This window comes from Ascaphus truei, chromosome 12 (assembly GCF_040206685.1).
Source record: "Ascaphus truei isolate aAscTru1 chromosome 12, aAscTru1.hap1, whole genome shotgun sequence".
Classification (NCBI taxonomy): Eukaryota; Metazoa; Chordata; class Amphibia; order Anura; family Ascaphidae; genus Ascaphus; species Ascaphus truei.
Window position 1 is genome coordinate 49951210 of NC_134494.1, and position 19365 is coordinate 49970574.

The 19365-nt window shown below is 45.1% G+C and overlaps 2 protein-coding genes across 5 annotated transcripts in view; one reads left to right on the forward strand and one right to left on the reverse strand.

Moving 5' to 3' along the window:
• The window catches only part of PTPN5 (protein tyrosine phosphatase non-receptor type 5), a 153959-nt gene that overhangs the window by 14292 nt on the left and 120302 nt on the right, over positions 1 to 19365 (forward strand). The window lies entirely within an intron of this gene.
• LOC142463881 (uncharacterized) lies at positions 773 to 2182 on the reverse strand. The gene is made up of 2 exons (XM_075566699.1): positions 2134 to 2182; positions 773 to 1770 (listed from the first exon to the last, which is right to left on the reverse strand). Exons 1-2 carry the CDS (start codon positions 2180 to 2182, stop codon positions 773 to 775), a joined length of 1047 nt encoding a protein of 348 aa, XP_075422814.1.

Consider the following 19365-nt stretch of genomic DNA (forward strand, 5'->3'; position numbering starts at 1 on the left):
CAAGGAAGCATGAAGTGTATTAGTTTGTGTATACCAGTTTATATAGTACTATATATATATATATATATATATATATATATATATATATATATATATATATATATATATATATATATATATATATACACACATATACATATATATATACACACATATACATATATATATACACACATATACATATATATATACACACATATACATATATATATACACACATATACATATATATATACACACTCACACACTCACACTCACACTCACTCAGTGTGTGTGTGTGTGTGTGTGTGTATATATATATTATTATACATTCTGAGATGTTATAGAAACGAACACACAACTGATTAAAGGACAAAATTACAATGGCCAAGCAAGGCAAAGGTAAGTAATAATTTACACATAATCCTGCTGTACACGTACAAGAAAGATGTTTGCACTTACTTAGGTGTTTTAATAATTGCATGTGACTAATATGCATATGCAATTCTTACATCAATTAACACACCCAAATGCAATGTTTTGCTGCAAAGTCAATGGCAGCTTCTCTAAACTTAGCAACTGGCTCCTGGTGGACCATTACTGAACAGACGATTACAACATAAATATTTATAACACAATTAATTATGAGTGTTAACATTTCCAAAACTTCACGTGTACAAGAACATAGTTGAAAGTTTGGAAACAACACAGTCTTCAGCATACATACAATAGTAATTAGATAATCTGAAGTCAACAAAACAAGGCCAAAGACATATTTTCTGAATTATAACATTTATTTTTTTTGTTCCTTTTGCGAGCGAGTAACAGGCCTGCTTGTTGTCTCTTGAATTTTCCTTTTTCTTTTGCCACCAACTTTAGGCACAACAGAGCCACTTTGAGTGGCCTCTGGCACTTCACGGGCAGGGCTTGTGGCCAGTGACTGTTCACCTACGGGGCTTGTGGCCAGTGACTCACCTACAGGGCTTGTGGCCAGTGACTCACCTACAGGGCTTTTGGGCAGTGATTCACCTACAGGGCTTTTGGGCAGCGATTCACCTACAGGGCTTTTGGGCAGCGATTCACCTACAGGGCTTTTGGGCAGCGACTCACCTACAGGGCTTTTGGGTAGTGACTGTTCACGGACAGGGCTTGTGCCCAGTGACACATGTGAGCAAGTTGGTAGACACTGCACAAGTGATGGTTGGTCTGTTTCATGTGTGTCTTGTTTTGTTTTTGTCGCCTCCTTTGTAGGTGTCTGCTGCTGAATTTGTACAGATGGCAGCGGTAGGATGTCATCAGGAACCTGCACAGCAATGTCTGCTACTTGACCGGTAACATTTGGGCCTGGTGAATGAATATCAGATGAATGTGGTGAAAACTGACCTGCATGAACAGATCCTGGCTGGGAGGTGTTGAATTGTGGTACATTAGTCATTCTCCAGTAATTAGCTTGTGTTTGCTGAACAACTAATGCTTCGAATGAGGTGTTGATTTTTTGCAACTGTTTAGGCACTTCAATGAAGACTCTGTGGAGATGTGCCAATTGTGATACTGTTTCTTCCTGCAGTCCAATCATCCTTTCCAGCACTGTCATCATGTCTGAATGGCGACGATTTTCTGCGTCCACTATTTTTCCCTCTGAAGCTACAATTGCATCGTATGTGGAAGTTGATGGACGATTTGGCGGTACAACAGTTTCTATTGGCACCTCTTCATGGTCACATGATTGTATTTCAGTCTCTTCTGTGGCGTCATCCTCATCATACTCATCATCCTCATCACCATGATGTTCTAAAAAGAAATGTACACATTATTAAATGGCATGTTAATGTATGCTGTGTTACTATGTAATTGTACTGTGTCCTAAGTAACACCTAACATGTTAGCATACGTTTTATAACCTCATTAAAAACTACCTTGACTTACGAATAATGTTTGGACTCAGTATGAAATATGAATGAATGAAAAGTTGCTCTAAACTCAGAAGTCCTACATGATAATTAACATCACTAACACAATACATGTTGCCTTACACTTAATTTTCACTGACACTAAGTAATCCTATTTAAAGAAGATGTGCAAAACAAATAATGCACATGACAACATAACATATAGAAGAGCACATATTATATGGCCAGCAAATGATACACTCACCTTCTAGTAGTGTTGAGCTGGCTGACCCAGGTGAAGACACTTGTTCCATCTCAGGTGACACATGTCCTCCAGGGGCAACTATATATAACAATAACATAAGTTTTACATTTACATGTGTAAATATTGAACAAACACTTATTGTATGTTCTGTATTTATGATTAACTAACAACATCAGTTCCTTAACCGAAAATGTGTGTGAAAGTGAACATAAATAGTTGTAATAACACTGTACATGCCTGTGTACTTAGAATTTTTGAGTTCCCTAACATACAACATACTATGTTTCTGCAGTAATGCGTGAGGATAAATAGATTAAATGAGTACATAAAAATCATATGTTGTGTAGTGATATCAGTATCATAATGTACATAACTATCATGAGATGACCATTCACAATGGTTATCATGAAGGTGGTCATATTGCAAAAAGTGTTGTTTTTGGTAGAGGATATGTGTGGTACATTAATCGAAGATGTGGCACACCTGAATGTGGCTGTGACTCAACAAGACAACACATGCAGTGTGTGATAATGTGTCTTTCATAGTAGTTCAACTATAGATATGAGTGAACTAATGTGTGACGTACGCTTTGATAAGTAATGAGTTGTTGGGGCATTTAGTAGCTAGAGTTAAGCTTTCAAATGAGTGTGATTAACTTCAGTTGTGCTATTCAGGTTGTAAGAAAGGTATTCCCTTCCCCAAAAAGCCTAATCAGCCACACCTTTCAATGACTTGAAACAGGTGCAAATGGTGTGAACTAAGTTGACCGTGAAATGAGGCTGTAATTAGTGTGTGTGCTGAACCCCACCCCCTCTGTTGAAGTGTATGCTGTGATGAGATATTAATTGCAGCTGCTTTAACACAATGGTAGATGAGCTAAGTAGTCATCTGCAGTGTTTAAGTTATGAAAACAATGACATAACATATGATACGTGTGCCTCATTATGCTGTCTGTATATGACATAAAGCAAAAATGGACCTTTTCATAAGCAACTATAGATGTGTTAGTGCCAGTGATGTTTGTAGGCCGTTACATGCAATTTCTTTGATGCATGCTTAAAATAGGCAGTAATGTCATGTTTGTCGGAGTAAAATCAATAAAATACACAATAATATGATACATATTTCTGTTCTGTACCTGTAGCTACTAATAATTTCTGATTAACATGTGTTACACATGTGTACTACCCTGTTGTTCCCCATCTTCGCCCACCATCAATTGCTTCCACTGCAGCTATGCATTTTGGGAATTCACATGTAAATGAGCACGCAATGGCACGTGCTATATTAGTTACTGCTTTTAGTAGGACTACTACATATATGTCTATTTTGAGATATATATATACAGAATCAGACATATACATATATAGATGCAGGTATGCTTATATTGTGAAGACAGTATAAAAAGCAGTGTAAATATGCAAAATAACTGTAAGCAACGACACGCCTAGTACAGTAATATTTATCACCTGCTGGAAATTGTGACGGATAAATTCCAATGTCACGGTCACCAGCCAAGCCTTCCACGACGACGGTAAGTAATTTTGGCCGAAGCAGCTCCTCCAATGGAGTCAATATGAGACGTTGTGGTGTGGGCCCACCTCCAGTGCCAGTAGCATGCACGCGTTGGTCTTGTATTTTCTTTTTCAATTTGGACCTAATATCATCAAATCTTTTCCGACAATGATACTTGTCCCTGACACTATTCCCACAGGCATTGACACCAATGACTATTGTGTCCCACATTTCTTTTTTGCTTGCTGCACTTGTCCGCCCTTGAAAAACATATAAAAGATATGAGGTAAATGAATAATAATATAAGCACCAGTTTCCTACACTGCTAGCTGTTCCAAGAGATAGCAAACATGCTGTTTTATGTGTAATATGTGCAGCACATGAGCATTCACTACTAAACCTATACATGTAAGCAAGGTTGCATTCATATTGTATGCAGTTCTGGCAAATTGACCGCCTGTGTTTATTTGTCCTTGTAAGGCATGATAAAAAGCTGTGTTTCCACACTAATGAACATAGAAAGATATTGTGTACCCATATTTGCATATGAACAAAACTCAGATGACCTAGGATCACATGTATTTGAATAATAAATGTAAAGTTACACTTACCTACTAAATGTCCATAGAGACTGTCATAGTGCTCCAGAATGCCAGTGACAAGAGCCCTATTTTCCTGGTCATTGAAGCGAGGATTACGTGGCTTCTCCACACGTTTCTTCCGAGCAGGTTTAGGGTCAGAGCTTGGCTGGTGCTGACTGGACTCTCCTTCTTCCAATGGAAGAGCCTCCAAAAGCTGGCCACCAGCAAGCACGCCACCACCAGACACCCCATCAGCAACTGCGCCACCAGCAGCACTCCCAGCACCAGCACTCCCACTCCTAGCACCAGCACTCCCACTCCTAGCACCAGCACTCACACTCCTAGCACCAGCACTCACACTCCTAGCACCAGCACTCCCAGCACCAGCACTCCCACTCACAGCAACAGCACTCCCACTCCCAGCACCAGCACTCCCACTCACAGCAACAGCACTCCCACTCCCAACAACAGCACTCCCACTCCCAACAACAGCACTCCCACTCCCAGCAACACCACTCGCAGCACCAGCACTCCCACTCCCAACAACAGCACTCCCACTCCCAGCAACACCACTCGGTGCACCAGCAACATCACTCCCCTGAACAGAACGTTCACTCCGACGCGTACTCGCACGAGTAGCACTCCCACTCCCACCAGCATCACTCTTCCCACGCTTTGCGGGCATACTTCCAGCACTCACAAAAAACAGACAATAAATGTACAGCCAATCACACGAAACACTTCCACATATAAAACAAGACAAAGATGTAAACAAAACAACAATGGACAAAGCTCACCCAATACACAACAAGTCTCTCAGTCAATATGCAAATCTTCAATCGTCCAGCTCTGTGCGTCTCTCTCTCTCTCTCACTCCCAACAACACAGAGAATGATTAGCAGTACACGTTGCCTTTAAATATGGCGCGCAATCAAAAACATGCTTGTTTCGCCTGATTCAGCAAGATTTGTGATTGTGCAACCTAACAGCACCCCGCCACGCACGCCGATACACCTGTGTGTGATCGGCTCATCATCGTGAGAGTGGGCGGATTTGTTTTCTGGTTGATTTTGAATGTATTCGGCACTTACTGCATACGGAGAGGGAAAAACGCCAATAACATGACTAATCGATAAGCTTGCCGATTTCACATAATCGTCGCTTACTGCATGAGGCCCAAAGACAGAAAATAAAAAAAACATATTGAGAGCCACATATATATATATGTATGTATGTATGTATATTTATTTATTAAGGTTGCGGTGGGTAAAAAAAGTGACAAAAACCCTCCACAGTAAAGCATAAAGCAACTGTAAATATTACTGTATGTTCATTTCCATGTCTTAGACAGGTCTGCAACCCTGTCTTTCCCCATTATCGCCCAGCATACAGCGCTTCCACTGCAGCAAGGGATTCTGGGAAATGACATGCAAATGAGGACTCAGTGCCACCTTTTGTCTCAAGCTCGTACTGTATTACACAAGCAAATCCTCAAGCCAATGCATGCTGTTTTAAACACAGCTTTTAGACAGAGGCTGGGATGAGATGCAAAGCCATTAAACCCACTCACAGACATGTTTCAACCTTGATGGGTATCATCATTGTGAGGTTGGTTGTAATGGCTAAGCTGGTTTGAGACTTAGACTAGGTAATCACCACTGTCATTAAGGTTATGGTGGGTAAAAAAGTGACAAAAACCCTCCACAGTAAAGCAGTATATATACATATATATATATATATATGTGTGGCTCTCAATATCAGGGGACCATATACAACATCTATGGTAATCATACATATGGTATAATAATAGACCTCACTGAGCAAATGTCCCACAGTGTCACTTATTCAGTCCCGGTGGCCCGTGTGCTAACAAATGAATAATTGGTGCCGACACAGGATTGGAGCTCGTGCAGCCAGATACTTCATAAAGGATTATCTTTTCATGTATCACTCCTGGATTTATCCACACGTGCTCCTCCAAGCTACCTACTGTATATCTCCCCTCCTCTTTCTGTGATGTCATCTTTTCAATATCCTATGGTCTCAGTCCTTCTGCTCACAGCCATTGGCCGGAAGTCATGCCCATCAATACACTTGACACTAGGATATGCAGAGCAGGTTAACTTCTCATATCCACCGTGGTATACTGTATGTCTATACATATATGTTACATACTGTATGTCTATACATATATGTTACATACTGTATGTCTATACATATATGTTACATACTGTATGTTGTGACAAACAGCTTACTCCGGGGCTCCGCCGTTTGTCCGGGACTGTTAGAACACGGTCTTTTAGGGTAGGTCAAATGATGAGGCGTCACGTACTGTTCCTTTAAACAGGCTATGCCTGGTTTATTCCGTCTCAGGCGCTGAGACTGCCACAGTGCATACAACAGAGACACATCAAAACAAAAGCTGCTCACCTGAGCGATAACTTAACTTAGATTTCCCTAACTCAGGGTGGAAGTGGCTTTTCCACTTCCAACAACAAAACAAGGTACTTTTGCAGTCTTAGACAAATGAACAGAATGACTGTACCTGTTTGGGGAAGAGGCTTCTCCCCTCTGTAGTTCAGCAGCCTTCCAGCCTCCAGGCTCTCGGGGAGAGGGGAGAGCAAACAGGAAATCAGTCTTACATACCTGATTTCTAATTAGCATGACAGGTGACAGAAATCAGGCAGCAGACAAACTCTGGTCTGGATCTCTCATCCCTCAGTTCCAGCGCTTGCCAAACTGTGGGATGGAGTGCATGTATTATAAGGCTGCACTCCCAGGCCAAACAGGATAGAAACTGTTCAGTATCCTGGGAGCCCTATACATGGAATTTATTACCATCCCCTGGTTTCTGTCACATATCCTCCCCCCCAGCTCAGACCTCGAGGGATGAGTGACCATGGATATTAGGGAGTGCATCCTTGACAACCCGTCAGCATTGCCATGTTTGTGCCCTGACCTGTGTTCCACAGAAAATTTAAAGGGTTGTAGGCTTAGGAACCACCTGGTCACTCTAACATTCTTTTCCCTGTTTTGACACATCCAGGTAAGGGGTGCATGATCTGTGACCAACCGGAATTTTCTCCCCAACAGGTAGTATTTGAGCGTCTCTACAGCCCATTTATTGCTAGACACTTTCTCTACTATGGAGTCATTTTTCTCCTGGGGATTTAGTTTCCTACTTAAATAAAGGATGGGGTGCTCCTCACCTTGAGACTCCTGGGAGAGTACCGCCCCCAGCCCTACCTCAGATGCGTCGGTTTGGACTACGAACTCTTTGGAGAAGTCAGGTGTGACCAATACTGGTTGGGCACAGAGAGCTTCTTTCAGGCTTCTAAAGGCCTGTTCGGTTTCGGGGGACCACTTTACCATTAGCGGTCCTCTTGCTTTTGTGAGGTCAGTTAGTGGGGTTGCCTTAGTTGCAAAATTGGGAATAAACCTTCTAGAGTACCCAATTAACCCCAAAAAGGTCCTTACTTGTTTTTTTGTAACTGGCCTTGGCCAATTTTGTATCGCCTCCACTTTGAGTGTTTGGGGTTTGAGTAAACCTCTGCCAATAGAATACCTCAGATACTTGGCCTCCTCCAGACCAATAGTGCATTTAGTGGGGTTAGCAGTTAGTCCAGCAGACCGAACTGCGTCGAGCACAGCTTGGACCTTTGGAAGGTGGGATTGCCAATCTTCACTATGGATTACCACATCATCCAGGTAGGCGGCAGCATACCGAGCATGTGGTTTTAAAATTTTATCCATCATTCTTTGGAATGTGGCGGGAGCTCCATGTAAGCCAAAAGGCAGCACCTTATACTGAAAGAGGCCGTCTGGGGTTGAGAAGGCTGTCTTTTCTTTTGCCCTTTCTGTGAGGGGAACCTGCCAGTACCCTTTTGTTAGGTCTAGGGTTGTGAGATATCGGGCTTTGCCCAGTCTCTCTACAAGTTCATCTACCCTGGGCATAGGATAAGTATCAAATTTTGACACCGCGTTTAGTTTCCGGTAATCATTACAAAACCTTGTTGTACCATCTGGCTTTGGGACTAAGACTATAGGGCTGTTCCACCCACTTTGGGATTCCTCAATTACGCCTGGTTTTAGCATTTTTTTAACCTCTAAATTTATAGCCTCTCTTTTGGCCTCTGGGATTCGGTACGGTTTAAGGTTAACTCGGACCCCCGGTTCAGAGACTAGGTCATGTTCAATTACGCTAGTTCTACCTGGCTGTGTAGAGAAGATTTCTTTGTTTCTTCTCACTAAATTCTGAACCTCTCGTTTCTGATGAACGGACAGGGTTTCAGCTATGCTAAACTATGGGTCAGTTTCTTGATTCTCTGACGGACCTGGGGGTACTAGGGTTAACAAGACTTCTCTATCTTTCCAGGGCTTGAGTAGGTTTATATGGTAAATTTGCTCAGGTTTCCTCCTACCTGGCTGTCTTACCTTATAATTTACTTCTCCCACTCTTTCCAAGACCTCATATGGCCCATGCCATTTAGCAAGGAATTTACTCTCCACGGTGGGAACCAGAACTAGTACCCTATCACCTGGAAAAAAAATTCTGACCCTAGCACCCTTATTATACGTATTCCTCTGTGCTTCTTGAGCTTTCTCCATGTGTTCCCTCACTATGGGTAGGACTGCAGCAATGCGGTCCTGCATCTGGGCAACATGCTCTATTACACTTCTGTAAGGGGTAACCTCGTGTTCCCAAGTCTCTTTGGCTATATCCAGTAAGCCCCTTGGGTGTCGGCCATACAATTGTTCAAATGGGGAGAAACCTGTGAATGATTGGGGAACTTCCCTAATGGCCAATAACAGGTACGGTAACAAACAATCCCAGTTTTTCCCATCTTTATCGACCACCCGCCGTAACATGCTCTTTAAGGTTTTATTGAACCTTTCCACTAAACCATCTGTTTGTGGATGATAGACTGAGGTTCTGAGATGCTTGATTTTTAGGAGTTTACATAGCTCTTTTGTTACTTGGGACATAAATGGTGTTCCCTGGTCAGATAAAATCTCTTTAGGAATTCTGACCCGGGAAAACAGAACTACTAACTCTTTTGCTATGTTTTTAGCAGAGGTGCTACGTAGGGGAACTGCCTCCGGATATCGGGTGGCATAATCTAATATTACCAATATATGCTGATGTCCCCTAGCAGACTTTATTAGGGGTCCTACTAGATCCATAGCAATCCGGTCAAATGGTACCTCTATTATGGGAAGGGGTACCAATGGGCTGCGGTACGCTTTGAACGGGGCGGTGATCTGACATTCAACCTTTTTTTTTGTCTTTTCCACCCCTAGGTGTCCCCCCAATGGATGACTATGTGCGAGGTGTAATACTACGTTACGGAATGTCCGTGGTACCAACAATTGTTTAGTTGTAACTGATTTCCTTTTATCAACCCGATATACTAGGTCGTTCTCTACCTCGAAGTAGGGGTAAGCAAGTGACCTATCTGGTTGGCCAGGAGTACTATTCTGGTCCCGTATATTTCCCCTTGCTACCGCTAATGTGGGGTCCTCCCACTGGGCCTTCTTAAAACTCCCAGGACTGACCTCTAGGTCAGCGAGGGTCTTATCCGGTTCTGGGGTGGTAAGTGTCTGATCAACATCTTGATTTGGGGTATTCCCTACCAAAGTAGTGATGGGGAAGGGAATTTTACAGCACTCCTCCTTTTTCCCCTTCTTATTTGTGCCCTCGTCAACATCCATTTCTGAAAAAGGGAAAGGATTTGTTTCTTCTAATACTTCGTTATTGTCCGCTATTGAACTCTGGGCGCTATTCTGAGCGGGGGACCACATTTTTAGAAAATGGGGAAAGTCGGTCCCTATTAACACATCATGTGCCAGTTTGGGTACAATACCCACCTTGAAATCTAAAGAACCAAACTTTGTTTAAAAAAAAACATCAACAGTGGAATATTCATGATTATCCCCATGTATACAACAAATTGCCACTCTTTGTGAACTGTTTCCCTGTTTCTTCTTAATGGGCAACAGGTATTCGGACACTAGTGTGACCATGCTCCCAGAGTCAAGAAGTGCCCGAACCCTCTTACCATTAACCTTTACAAATGCCCACAGATGGTTATTCAAGGGGTCCTCTGGGCTATGGCCCATACATTGGGACCACAGCGAATAAGGTTCCACGCTGTTGCATTGCATGGGTTCATCATTTAGTGGGCAGATTTTTGCGGTGTGGCCCCTCTCATGACAATTTACACATTTAGGTACATAGTCTGTGTCCCACTTAGAGCCTTTTCCTGGCTCCCCATGTTGGCTATTGCCCTTAGTGTGCGAGCCACTGTTGCTGGTGCTGCGTGAAGGTGGTCGCCGCTCTTCAGCGCCCCTTAACCCCGGTACCCTTTTACCGTCTCTGGAAGAGTCCTGGAACCTCGGGTAGTGGGGTTGCTCCACGACTGTGGGTTGCGGGTGCTCTTCTGCTGCATTGTACCTTTCTACGAGGGCCACAAGCTCATCCGCATTGTGGGGGTCACTCCGACTGACCCAACGGCGTAAGGCAGAGGGAAGTTTCCTCAAGAACTGGTCCATGACCAACCGTTCCACGATGTGGCTTGCTGAGTTGATCTCGGGTTGTAGCCACTTCCGGGCGAGGTGGATGAGGTCATGCATCTGGCTTCGGGTGGCTTTATCCATCGTGAAGGACCATGCGTGAAACCTTTGGGCACGAACAGTCGTGGTTACGCCGAGGCGGGCGAGGATCTCGAACTTCAATTTTGCATAGATGTTAGCTTCGGCTGGCTCTAGATCAAAGTAAGCCTTCTGGGGTTCACCGCTTAGGAAGGGTGCGATTAGACCAGCCCACTCAGCTTCTGGCCATCCCTGTCTCTGTGCCGTGCGTTCAAACGTGAGAAGATAGGCTTCTACATCATCCGAGGGTCCCATCTTCTGAAGGTAGTGGCTTGCCCTGGTAATTTTCGGAACTGGGGCTGCCGCTGCCAGTGGAAGGTTACTGATAGTCCCCCTCAGGATCTCGAGTTCCTGCTGTAAGCCCTGAGCGAACCGTTGTTGCTCCTCTCTCAGCAAGCGGTTTGTCTCTTGCTGGTTTGCATTCGCCTGTTGCTGGTTTGCATTAATCTCTTGCTGGTTTATTAACAGCTGTTGCTGGTTTGCATTAGTCTCTTGCTGGGCTATTAACAGCTGTTGCTGGGTTTCATTCGCCTGTTGCAGGGCTGCATTAATCTTTTGCTGGGCTTCATTCGCGTCTTTCTGGACAGCGACATTGCGTACCAGCACACTCACCACGTCTTCCATCTTGTTTGGAGAGAGAAAGTTCTTTAACCCGCAGACCTTTTAGTGTTCTGCCTGCATTCTCCACCATATGTGACAAACAGCTTACTCCGGGGCTCCGCCGTTTGTCCGGGACTGTTAGAACACGGTCTTTTAGGGTAGCTCAAATGATGAGGTGTCACGTACTGTTCCTTTAAACAGGCTATGCCTGGTTTATTCCGTCCCAGGCACTGAGACTGCCACAGTGCATACAACAGAGACACATCAAAACAAAAGCTGCTCACCTGAGCGATAACTTAACTTAGATTTCCCTAACTCAGGGTGGAAGTGGCTTTTCCACTTCCAACAACAAAACAAGGTAATTTTGCAGTCTTAGACAAATGAACAGAATGATTGAACCTGTTTGGGGAAGAGGCTTCTCCCCTCTGTAGTTCAGCAGCCTTCCAGCCTCCAGGCTCTTGGGGAGAGGGGAGAGCAAACAGGAAATCAGTCTTACATACCTGATTTCTAATTAGCATGACAGGTGACAGAAATCAGGCAGCAGACAAACTCTGTTCTGAATCTCTCATCCCTCAGTTCCAGCGCTTGCCAAACTGTGGGATGGAGTGTATGTATTATAAGGCTGCACTCCCAGGCCAAACAGGATAGAAACTGTTCAGTATCCTGGGAGCCCTATATATGGAATTTATTACCATCCCCTGGTTTCTGTCACAATGTCTATACATATATGTTACATACTGTATGTCTATACATATATGTTACATACTGTATGTCTATACATATATGTTACATACTGTATGTCTATACATATATGTTACATACTGCACGTAAAACAGAAATTCGTTTGTGAGGAGGAATATGCTTTGTTTCCTTTATATTTAAAAAGGAAATGATGTGTTGATTTAAAATAATGAATATATTACTTGTGTATATTAAAGAAGTACAGCCCTTGAAAAATATTTATCTCAATAAAACTGGACAATATTTACTGGAAAGATTTGATTCTTTTTTTTTCTATATTTATCTCTCAAATGTTAGAAGTTCATGATGTTTTGCCTTTTTAAAGGCATTATTTAAAGGCCTTATCATAATATTTAGCATTATTTCTTACCACAGTAATTCAACCCAAGTCTTGTTATACTATATAATGTTAAATGAGTATTTTTGTAGCTTTTCCAATGGTGTATACACTCCTGCCACTGAACAATAAAGTGCTTTTTGTCCTGTTATATTGCCTACAGGAAAACATCTTTCACGTCTCATTTGTAGACAATATTGTTCAGCTATCCGCTCCGCCGATATTTTTAAAGCATTCTACTTGAAGATTGGTTAAACTTTACCTTTTGGATGATATATCTCTACAAAAGCCTCAATGTGAAGTTTTCGGTTCTGTTTCTTGTGTCTTATCACTATGTAAAAAAGTGCTAGTGTGTGTGTGTGTGTGTGTGTGTGTGTGTGTGTGTGTGTGTGTGTGTGTGTGGGTGTGTGTGTGTGTGTGTGTGTGTGTGTGTGTGTGTGTGTGTGTGTGTGTGTGTGTGTGTGTGTGTGTTTGTGTGTGTGTGTGTGTGTTTGTGTGTGTATATGTGTGTGCGTTATCTATTAGTTGACTCCCGTCTCTGGTACTGTAAATTATACTATTGCATTCCAAATTATATTTGATCAGACCGATATTTTTATTTACAGATGTAGTAAGACTCACTGTCCCCGGCGCCGCAGTCAAAGAAGCAAACGTCTGCGGCGCCGGTGACAGGGCTTGTTACGATCGCGCTCCGGTGGGGGGGTTCATGCTACCAAATGGACACCCTCCAGTTAATACACTGGTGCCGTGACCGTCGTGTGACAGCAGCTGGCAGCGGCACCAACAACAATCCGGTTTGTTATATCTGTACATGTGTAACGGTTGTCCAGTGCCGGTACATTGGTTTATTCTTACCAGTGGATAGAGTAATGCTTCCCCAACTGGGGGTTCTGCTCTAGAGTTGTGATAAGGTGGCTCAGAGTGGCAGGACAGAGAGAGAAGGACAGAGTGGCAGGACAGAGAGAGAAGGACAGAGTGGCAGGACAGAGTGGCAGGACAGAGAGAGAAGGACAGAGTGGCAGGACAGAGTGTCTGGACAGAGTGGCAGGACAGAGTGTCAGGACAGAGTGGCAGGACAGAGTGGCAGGACAGAGTGGCAGGACAGAGTGGCAGGACAGAGTGGCAGGACAGAGAGAGAAGGACAGAGTGGCAGGACAGAGTGGCAGGACAGAGTGGCAGGACAGAGTGGCAGGACAGAGTGTCAGGACAGAGTGTCAGGACAGAGTGTCAGGACAGAGTGGCAGGACAGAGTGGCAGGACAGAGAGGCAGGACAGAGTGGCAGGACAGAGTGGCAGGACAGAGAGAGAAGGACAGAGTGGCAGGACAGAGTGGCAGGACAGAGTGGCAGGACAGAGTGGCAGGACAGAGTGGCAGGACAGAGTGAGAAGGACAGAGTGGCAGGACAGAGAGAGAAGGACAGAGTGGCAGGACAGAGAGAGAGAAGGACAGAGTGGCAGGACGGAGTGGCAGGACAGAGTGGCAGGACAGAGAGAGAAGGACAGAGTGGCAGGACAGAGTGGCAGGACAGAGAGAGAAGGACAGAGTGGCAGGACAGAGAGAGAAGGAGTGATAGTGGAAAGGACAAAGAATGCCATGATCCTCCCATCAATAACCCAACTTATATGTTCCACTAAGAAGCAATTCTTTCAAATAGGACTTGTTTTTTGGTCCTTTAAGTTTGGAGAATAGAGGTCCGAAAGGCAAAACAACTGCTTTTAGAGGAGATCTGGCATAAAAATGATGCGAATGGCTAGCCTGGTGCATATAACAACTGTTAAGGAGAGTGTAAGGCTGTGATTATACCAGAAATCAAACAAGTGTTATACATCCCTGAAAACTGCCTATACCAAATGCAGCTGTCCCCGATCGCTGGGCAAACGGACAGGGAGAGGGAGGGGGCAACAGACTAGGAGAGGGGATGACGACAAATGGACTGGGAGAGGGGGGGAGCAAACGGACAGGGAGAGGGAGGGGGCAAACAGAGTGAGCGCGGAGGGGGGGGGCGGAAGAGAGAGCAATGGGGGGAGAGCGCGCGAAGGGGGGAGAGAGAGCAAAGTGGAGAGAGAGAGCAAAGGGGGGAGAGAGAGAGCGCAAAGGGGGGAGAGCGCAAAGGGGGGAGAGAGAGAGCACAAGAGGGGGGAGAGAAAGCGCAAAAGGGGGGAGAGAGAGAGCGAAAGGGAGAGAGCGAAAGGGGGGGAAAGAGAGAGCAAAGGGGGGAGAGCGCAAAGGGGGGGAGAGAGAGCGAAGGTGGGAGAGAGAGCGAAGGGGGGAGAGAGAGCGAAGGTGGGAGAGAGAGCGAAGGGGGAGAGAGAGAGTGCGAAAGGGGGAGAGAGAGCAAAGGGGAAAAAGAGAGAGCGAATGGGGGGAGAGAGTGAAAGGGGGAGAGAGAGAGCGAAGGGGGAGAGAGAGCAAAAGGGGAGAGAGTGAAGGGGGGGAGAGAGGAGGGAAGGGGAGGAGAGCGCGGGGAAGAGAGGAGGGAAGGGGAGGAGAGAGCGGGGGGAAAGAAAAGGGAAGGGGGGAGAGGGCAAAGGGGGGAAAGAGAAAGGAGGGAAGGGGGGAGAGAGATGAGGGTAGGGAGGGGAGAGAGGAGGGAAGGAGAAGGGAGATTATGGAGGGGGGAGACAGAGGAGGGAAGGGGGGGAGAGAGGATGGAAGGGGGAGAGAGGGCGGAGAGGAGGGAAGGGGGGAGAGAGAAGGGAAAAGGGTGAGAAAGGGCGGAGAGGAGGGAAGGGGGGGAGAGAGGGCGGAGAGGAGGAAAGGGGGGGAGAGAGAGAGGGGAGGGAAGGGGGTAGAGAGAAAATGGAGACACACACACACCAAGAGACACAGAGAGAGAGAGAGAGAGAGAGAGAGACACAGAGACAGACACAGAGACAGACAGACACACACACACACATACACACACACACACACAGAAACACATAGACACATACAGCCCCCTCCTGTAATAGCCACGCCCCCCTCCCCCCGCTCCGCTCTAAAAATGTTGCAGGACAGCGATCGGTCATGCTTGGAGAGCTGGTGACGTCACCGCTCTCCAAGCATAAGCGAGCTCAGCGGCAGCGTGGACTATTTTTTTCAACAAAAAAAAATTGCGCCGTGTGGTGTCGCTATGGGAAACACCACGGGCGTTTTTTGGTATAATCGCAGCCTTAGCGTTGTTATTACGCTCTGGAAAAGGGAAGGACAGATTACGTCTGATAAATATGTGCAAGAGTTGATGGGCAGTCCAGTCCAAGGATTTCCTTGCAGACTGAAGGCTGATGAGATGAAAGGCAGGCGAGAAGACTCGTGGATGGTAGAGAAGGTGTGGGTGTGTGATGTTGGCCACCAATTAAAGTCAAACGCAATTGTAACCTGTTTCCAATTAATTTTCGTACTGAGTTACAAACAACTACGTACATCTTAAAAGTCAAGCTAAATGCTTTCCCTTCCCATTAAGCCCCTGTGTCTAATCCTACGTGGGCTACCCGGGCTTAATTTAGTCTCGTCATGATGCGAGAAAAGTTATTTTAACGTGTAAATTGAGAAAATATCAGCATAAAGTAAAAGGGCAAATATACCGTATGAGTGACACAGAGATCTAATTTATACAGATTTGGCTTTTCTCACTGCAGGGTGGCTTTAAATTTACACTGTTGACTCATGACTTTAATGGGACCCTATTCCTCGGCTGAGTCAGACTCCTGTGGGTATTTGCCAGAAGTGTAAAAGTACATAGAATAAACAGTATCATAAATAGCCTTCATACTTGAGTAAAATTACTTTTTTTTTTTAAACCAGAAAAATGAGTTTGAATGTCATACCAAACGCAAATGGAAACTTGCACAAGGATGCCACACAAACCTCATTACGTAGTCACAGTTTCCATGTGGCTTCATTATCTGCTTTTCTTTTCGGTGAAATTGATGTACCCAGTCCATGCAGAAAGTATACAAAAAAAAACGAAATGTACTTTAGTAAATGTGTAGCAAGTGTAGTGTAGCAAGACTTACACTTCCCGTGACCGCGAGAAGGTGCGAGATGACCCCCTTGTGAACACTTTGCTGCATCTCGGCTGCGGTCAGCCGGAATAATTCTATTATGTTAGTGCTGTTCAGTACGTGTGGCCGGCAGGAAGCACACAGAATATCTACGTCTATAATAGTCAGAAGCCGTAAGGTGACTGCAGGGGGAACCGCAGATTGCAAATAAATGTCGGGGATTTATAGTTGGTGTTTTGCGGGACGGACTAAAGTAAGTCTTGCTACTTCTGTATTTTATGTTGTCATTTGGATTATTCCAAAGGTTATCCCTTCCAAATAGAGTTTACAGTCTTACACTTTTATTTGGGTGGCAGAGGGAGATAAAGTGCCTTGCCCAAGGTCGTGACGTCGGGATTTGAATCCACTTCACTTGCTGTAAATGCTGTGGCATTACCACTTGGCTACTTGTTAATGATTACAGTAAGTTTTGCAGCTCCATAAAGCTCGTTCAAATAGTTTCTGGACAAGGTACCCAATTATCTGATAATACACTTCTACTGTACACAGCCCTTATCACCTTCAATCCACTTCCAGAAGCCTACTTATGGACCAGCGCCTGAACTAGTGGGCCCCCCCTCCCACCTGCCTTGACATCCATCCACCTGTCGGATTGCGCGGTGCTGACAATTCTGGGCCGTCATTTTTCAGTGCTCAGTGGTAATTGACAGGACTTTTTGAGTGCTGAAGGGAAATTATACTTGAGAACACATTTGGTCCATACTCGTTGAACACTCAATTCCAACAGTAAGGTATTAACTTTGTTTGTTGTGAGTTCCGTGCAATGTGCAAATTTAGTACAGAAGCAAGAAAATCCATCACATGAATGTTGACCCGGAATTGCATACATTTTGAAACAGGTATTTGTAAAGGGAATCTAGGAAATCGTTTTCACCTACCAAGGCAGGCGAGATTCAGGGAAAGTGTGAAGATATGTCCTGTTGCAAGTCGAATAATTGAGCGAATGTAATTGTTAAAATGGAACAGAAGAGCTTAATTGAGTTATCATTGAGAGACAAAACCTAAGCAGTATGCTAAATATTTTTGCATACAAGATCCTTATTAAATACAGCAAGAACTTGTGTAATTTATTGCTGGATTTTGCACTGATTTTATACCAGTTTTATGAATAGTTCTTCCGGGGTAGATGAATGAAAATCTGACATCTGCTATCATGGAAATCAGTGATTCGCGTCAACGGCGGTTGTTGGCGTATAATGCAAAAATGTAGTTATGTACCACCTTTTGTTTTTAAAAGTAACATATGTAACGGCTGGACCCCCCTTGTCTGACCCACCCAATCTCACATTGGCCCGTGTGGTCTAACCGGTCCCCATTACAAGGTCGTGTGTGGTGGTGCACCTGCTAGTAACAGGACTCCTGAGTCTCCCGCTTGGTGTTATAGAGGATGGCAGCAGGACAGGTATCTGAGGTAGTGGTTACGAGTCCAACTTACTTCATGTGCAGCGCCTCCACCTCATCAGGATCTATGCTTCCACAGGGAGATGGTCCTGGTGAGGAACTCCTTCTCGGTGGTGACTGCCACTGTTGAGTAATCTCACACTCACACAGTGGGGGTTTCTTTGAACACAGCATCTTTATTGTAGATTGGAATGTAGCAGACTGCCCCATGCAGCTGCCGGCTCTAGCCGCACATCTCTCCGTGCTGTCCCTTTGCCAGGTACGCCCTCCCGTATTGAAGTGGGATTCCCTTTCTCCTAGGGAGATCACCACTGCGCCAGGTCCCTGGACACAGTGTGGCTTAGACAGACTTGATTGGTCACTCTGCTACCGCTAGTTACAGCACTAGGGTCACAAAAGTATTCCTCCAATCCCTTATGCAGGAGCATACATTTTACCAGCTGCTTCACACAACTGCTGGCTAACACAAACTAACTGACAGTGTTGTGCCCTTTATACCTCAGGGGGCAGGCGCATCTCTTATGTCACTATCCAGGGACTCAGAGCATACAGCCACTCCCTTCCTTACACAGGGCACCACACCAGGGTGTGAGGGAAAACCTCCATAACTACTGTTGGCAGGCCTGTACTTACCAGGGCTTACTGCCAACAGGGAAGATGTACGCAGTCATTATTATGCATGGCTACATACTCCCCCTGGTTAATACCCACCGTCCCGGCTGGGACCTAAATTTGGTGTACCTTGCGCCAGGAAACACTGCAAAAGAACACACAAATAACATGGCAAACATCATCACATTGACATAATAATGCAAGCCCATCTCACTCACTGACCAGCAGGGAGCGCTAAAGAAAAAGCAGACCACTCTAATTTGGCACTCAATAATAATGTCGAGGATCTGGCTTCTTCACCTCCCGCCCCGCGGCATCATGCACAGTCACGCTGTATTCCCGTGGTACCCCTCGCTCATTGCAATACACCACTTTGTGCATGTACACACTGCGTCCTATCTTCCAGACCCGCATAAGTTGGGACACCCTCTGCTCGGCCTGAATTGCTTTAATGGCTCCCCCTTTATCTACGATATAGTGCTGGATATCGTTTTTAAGCCATCTCTCCCTATTTTCCTCTCTCTCTCTCATTAGAGGTTCTGGGACATACGGGTAATCAAGCCCATGTGACTTTCTGTATTTTGCCGCAACAGCCCGTTCAGCTCGGCAAGCCCTAGTCAACTTACTGTCGCCAGCCACCCCGGGCAGCACCCATGACAGGGGCTCATCGGTCTCTACCGGGTCATCCAACCCTGCGGACCCCTTTGGGATAATAAGGCCTGCCTGGATGCGATCCCACCTTACCCTTAG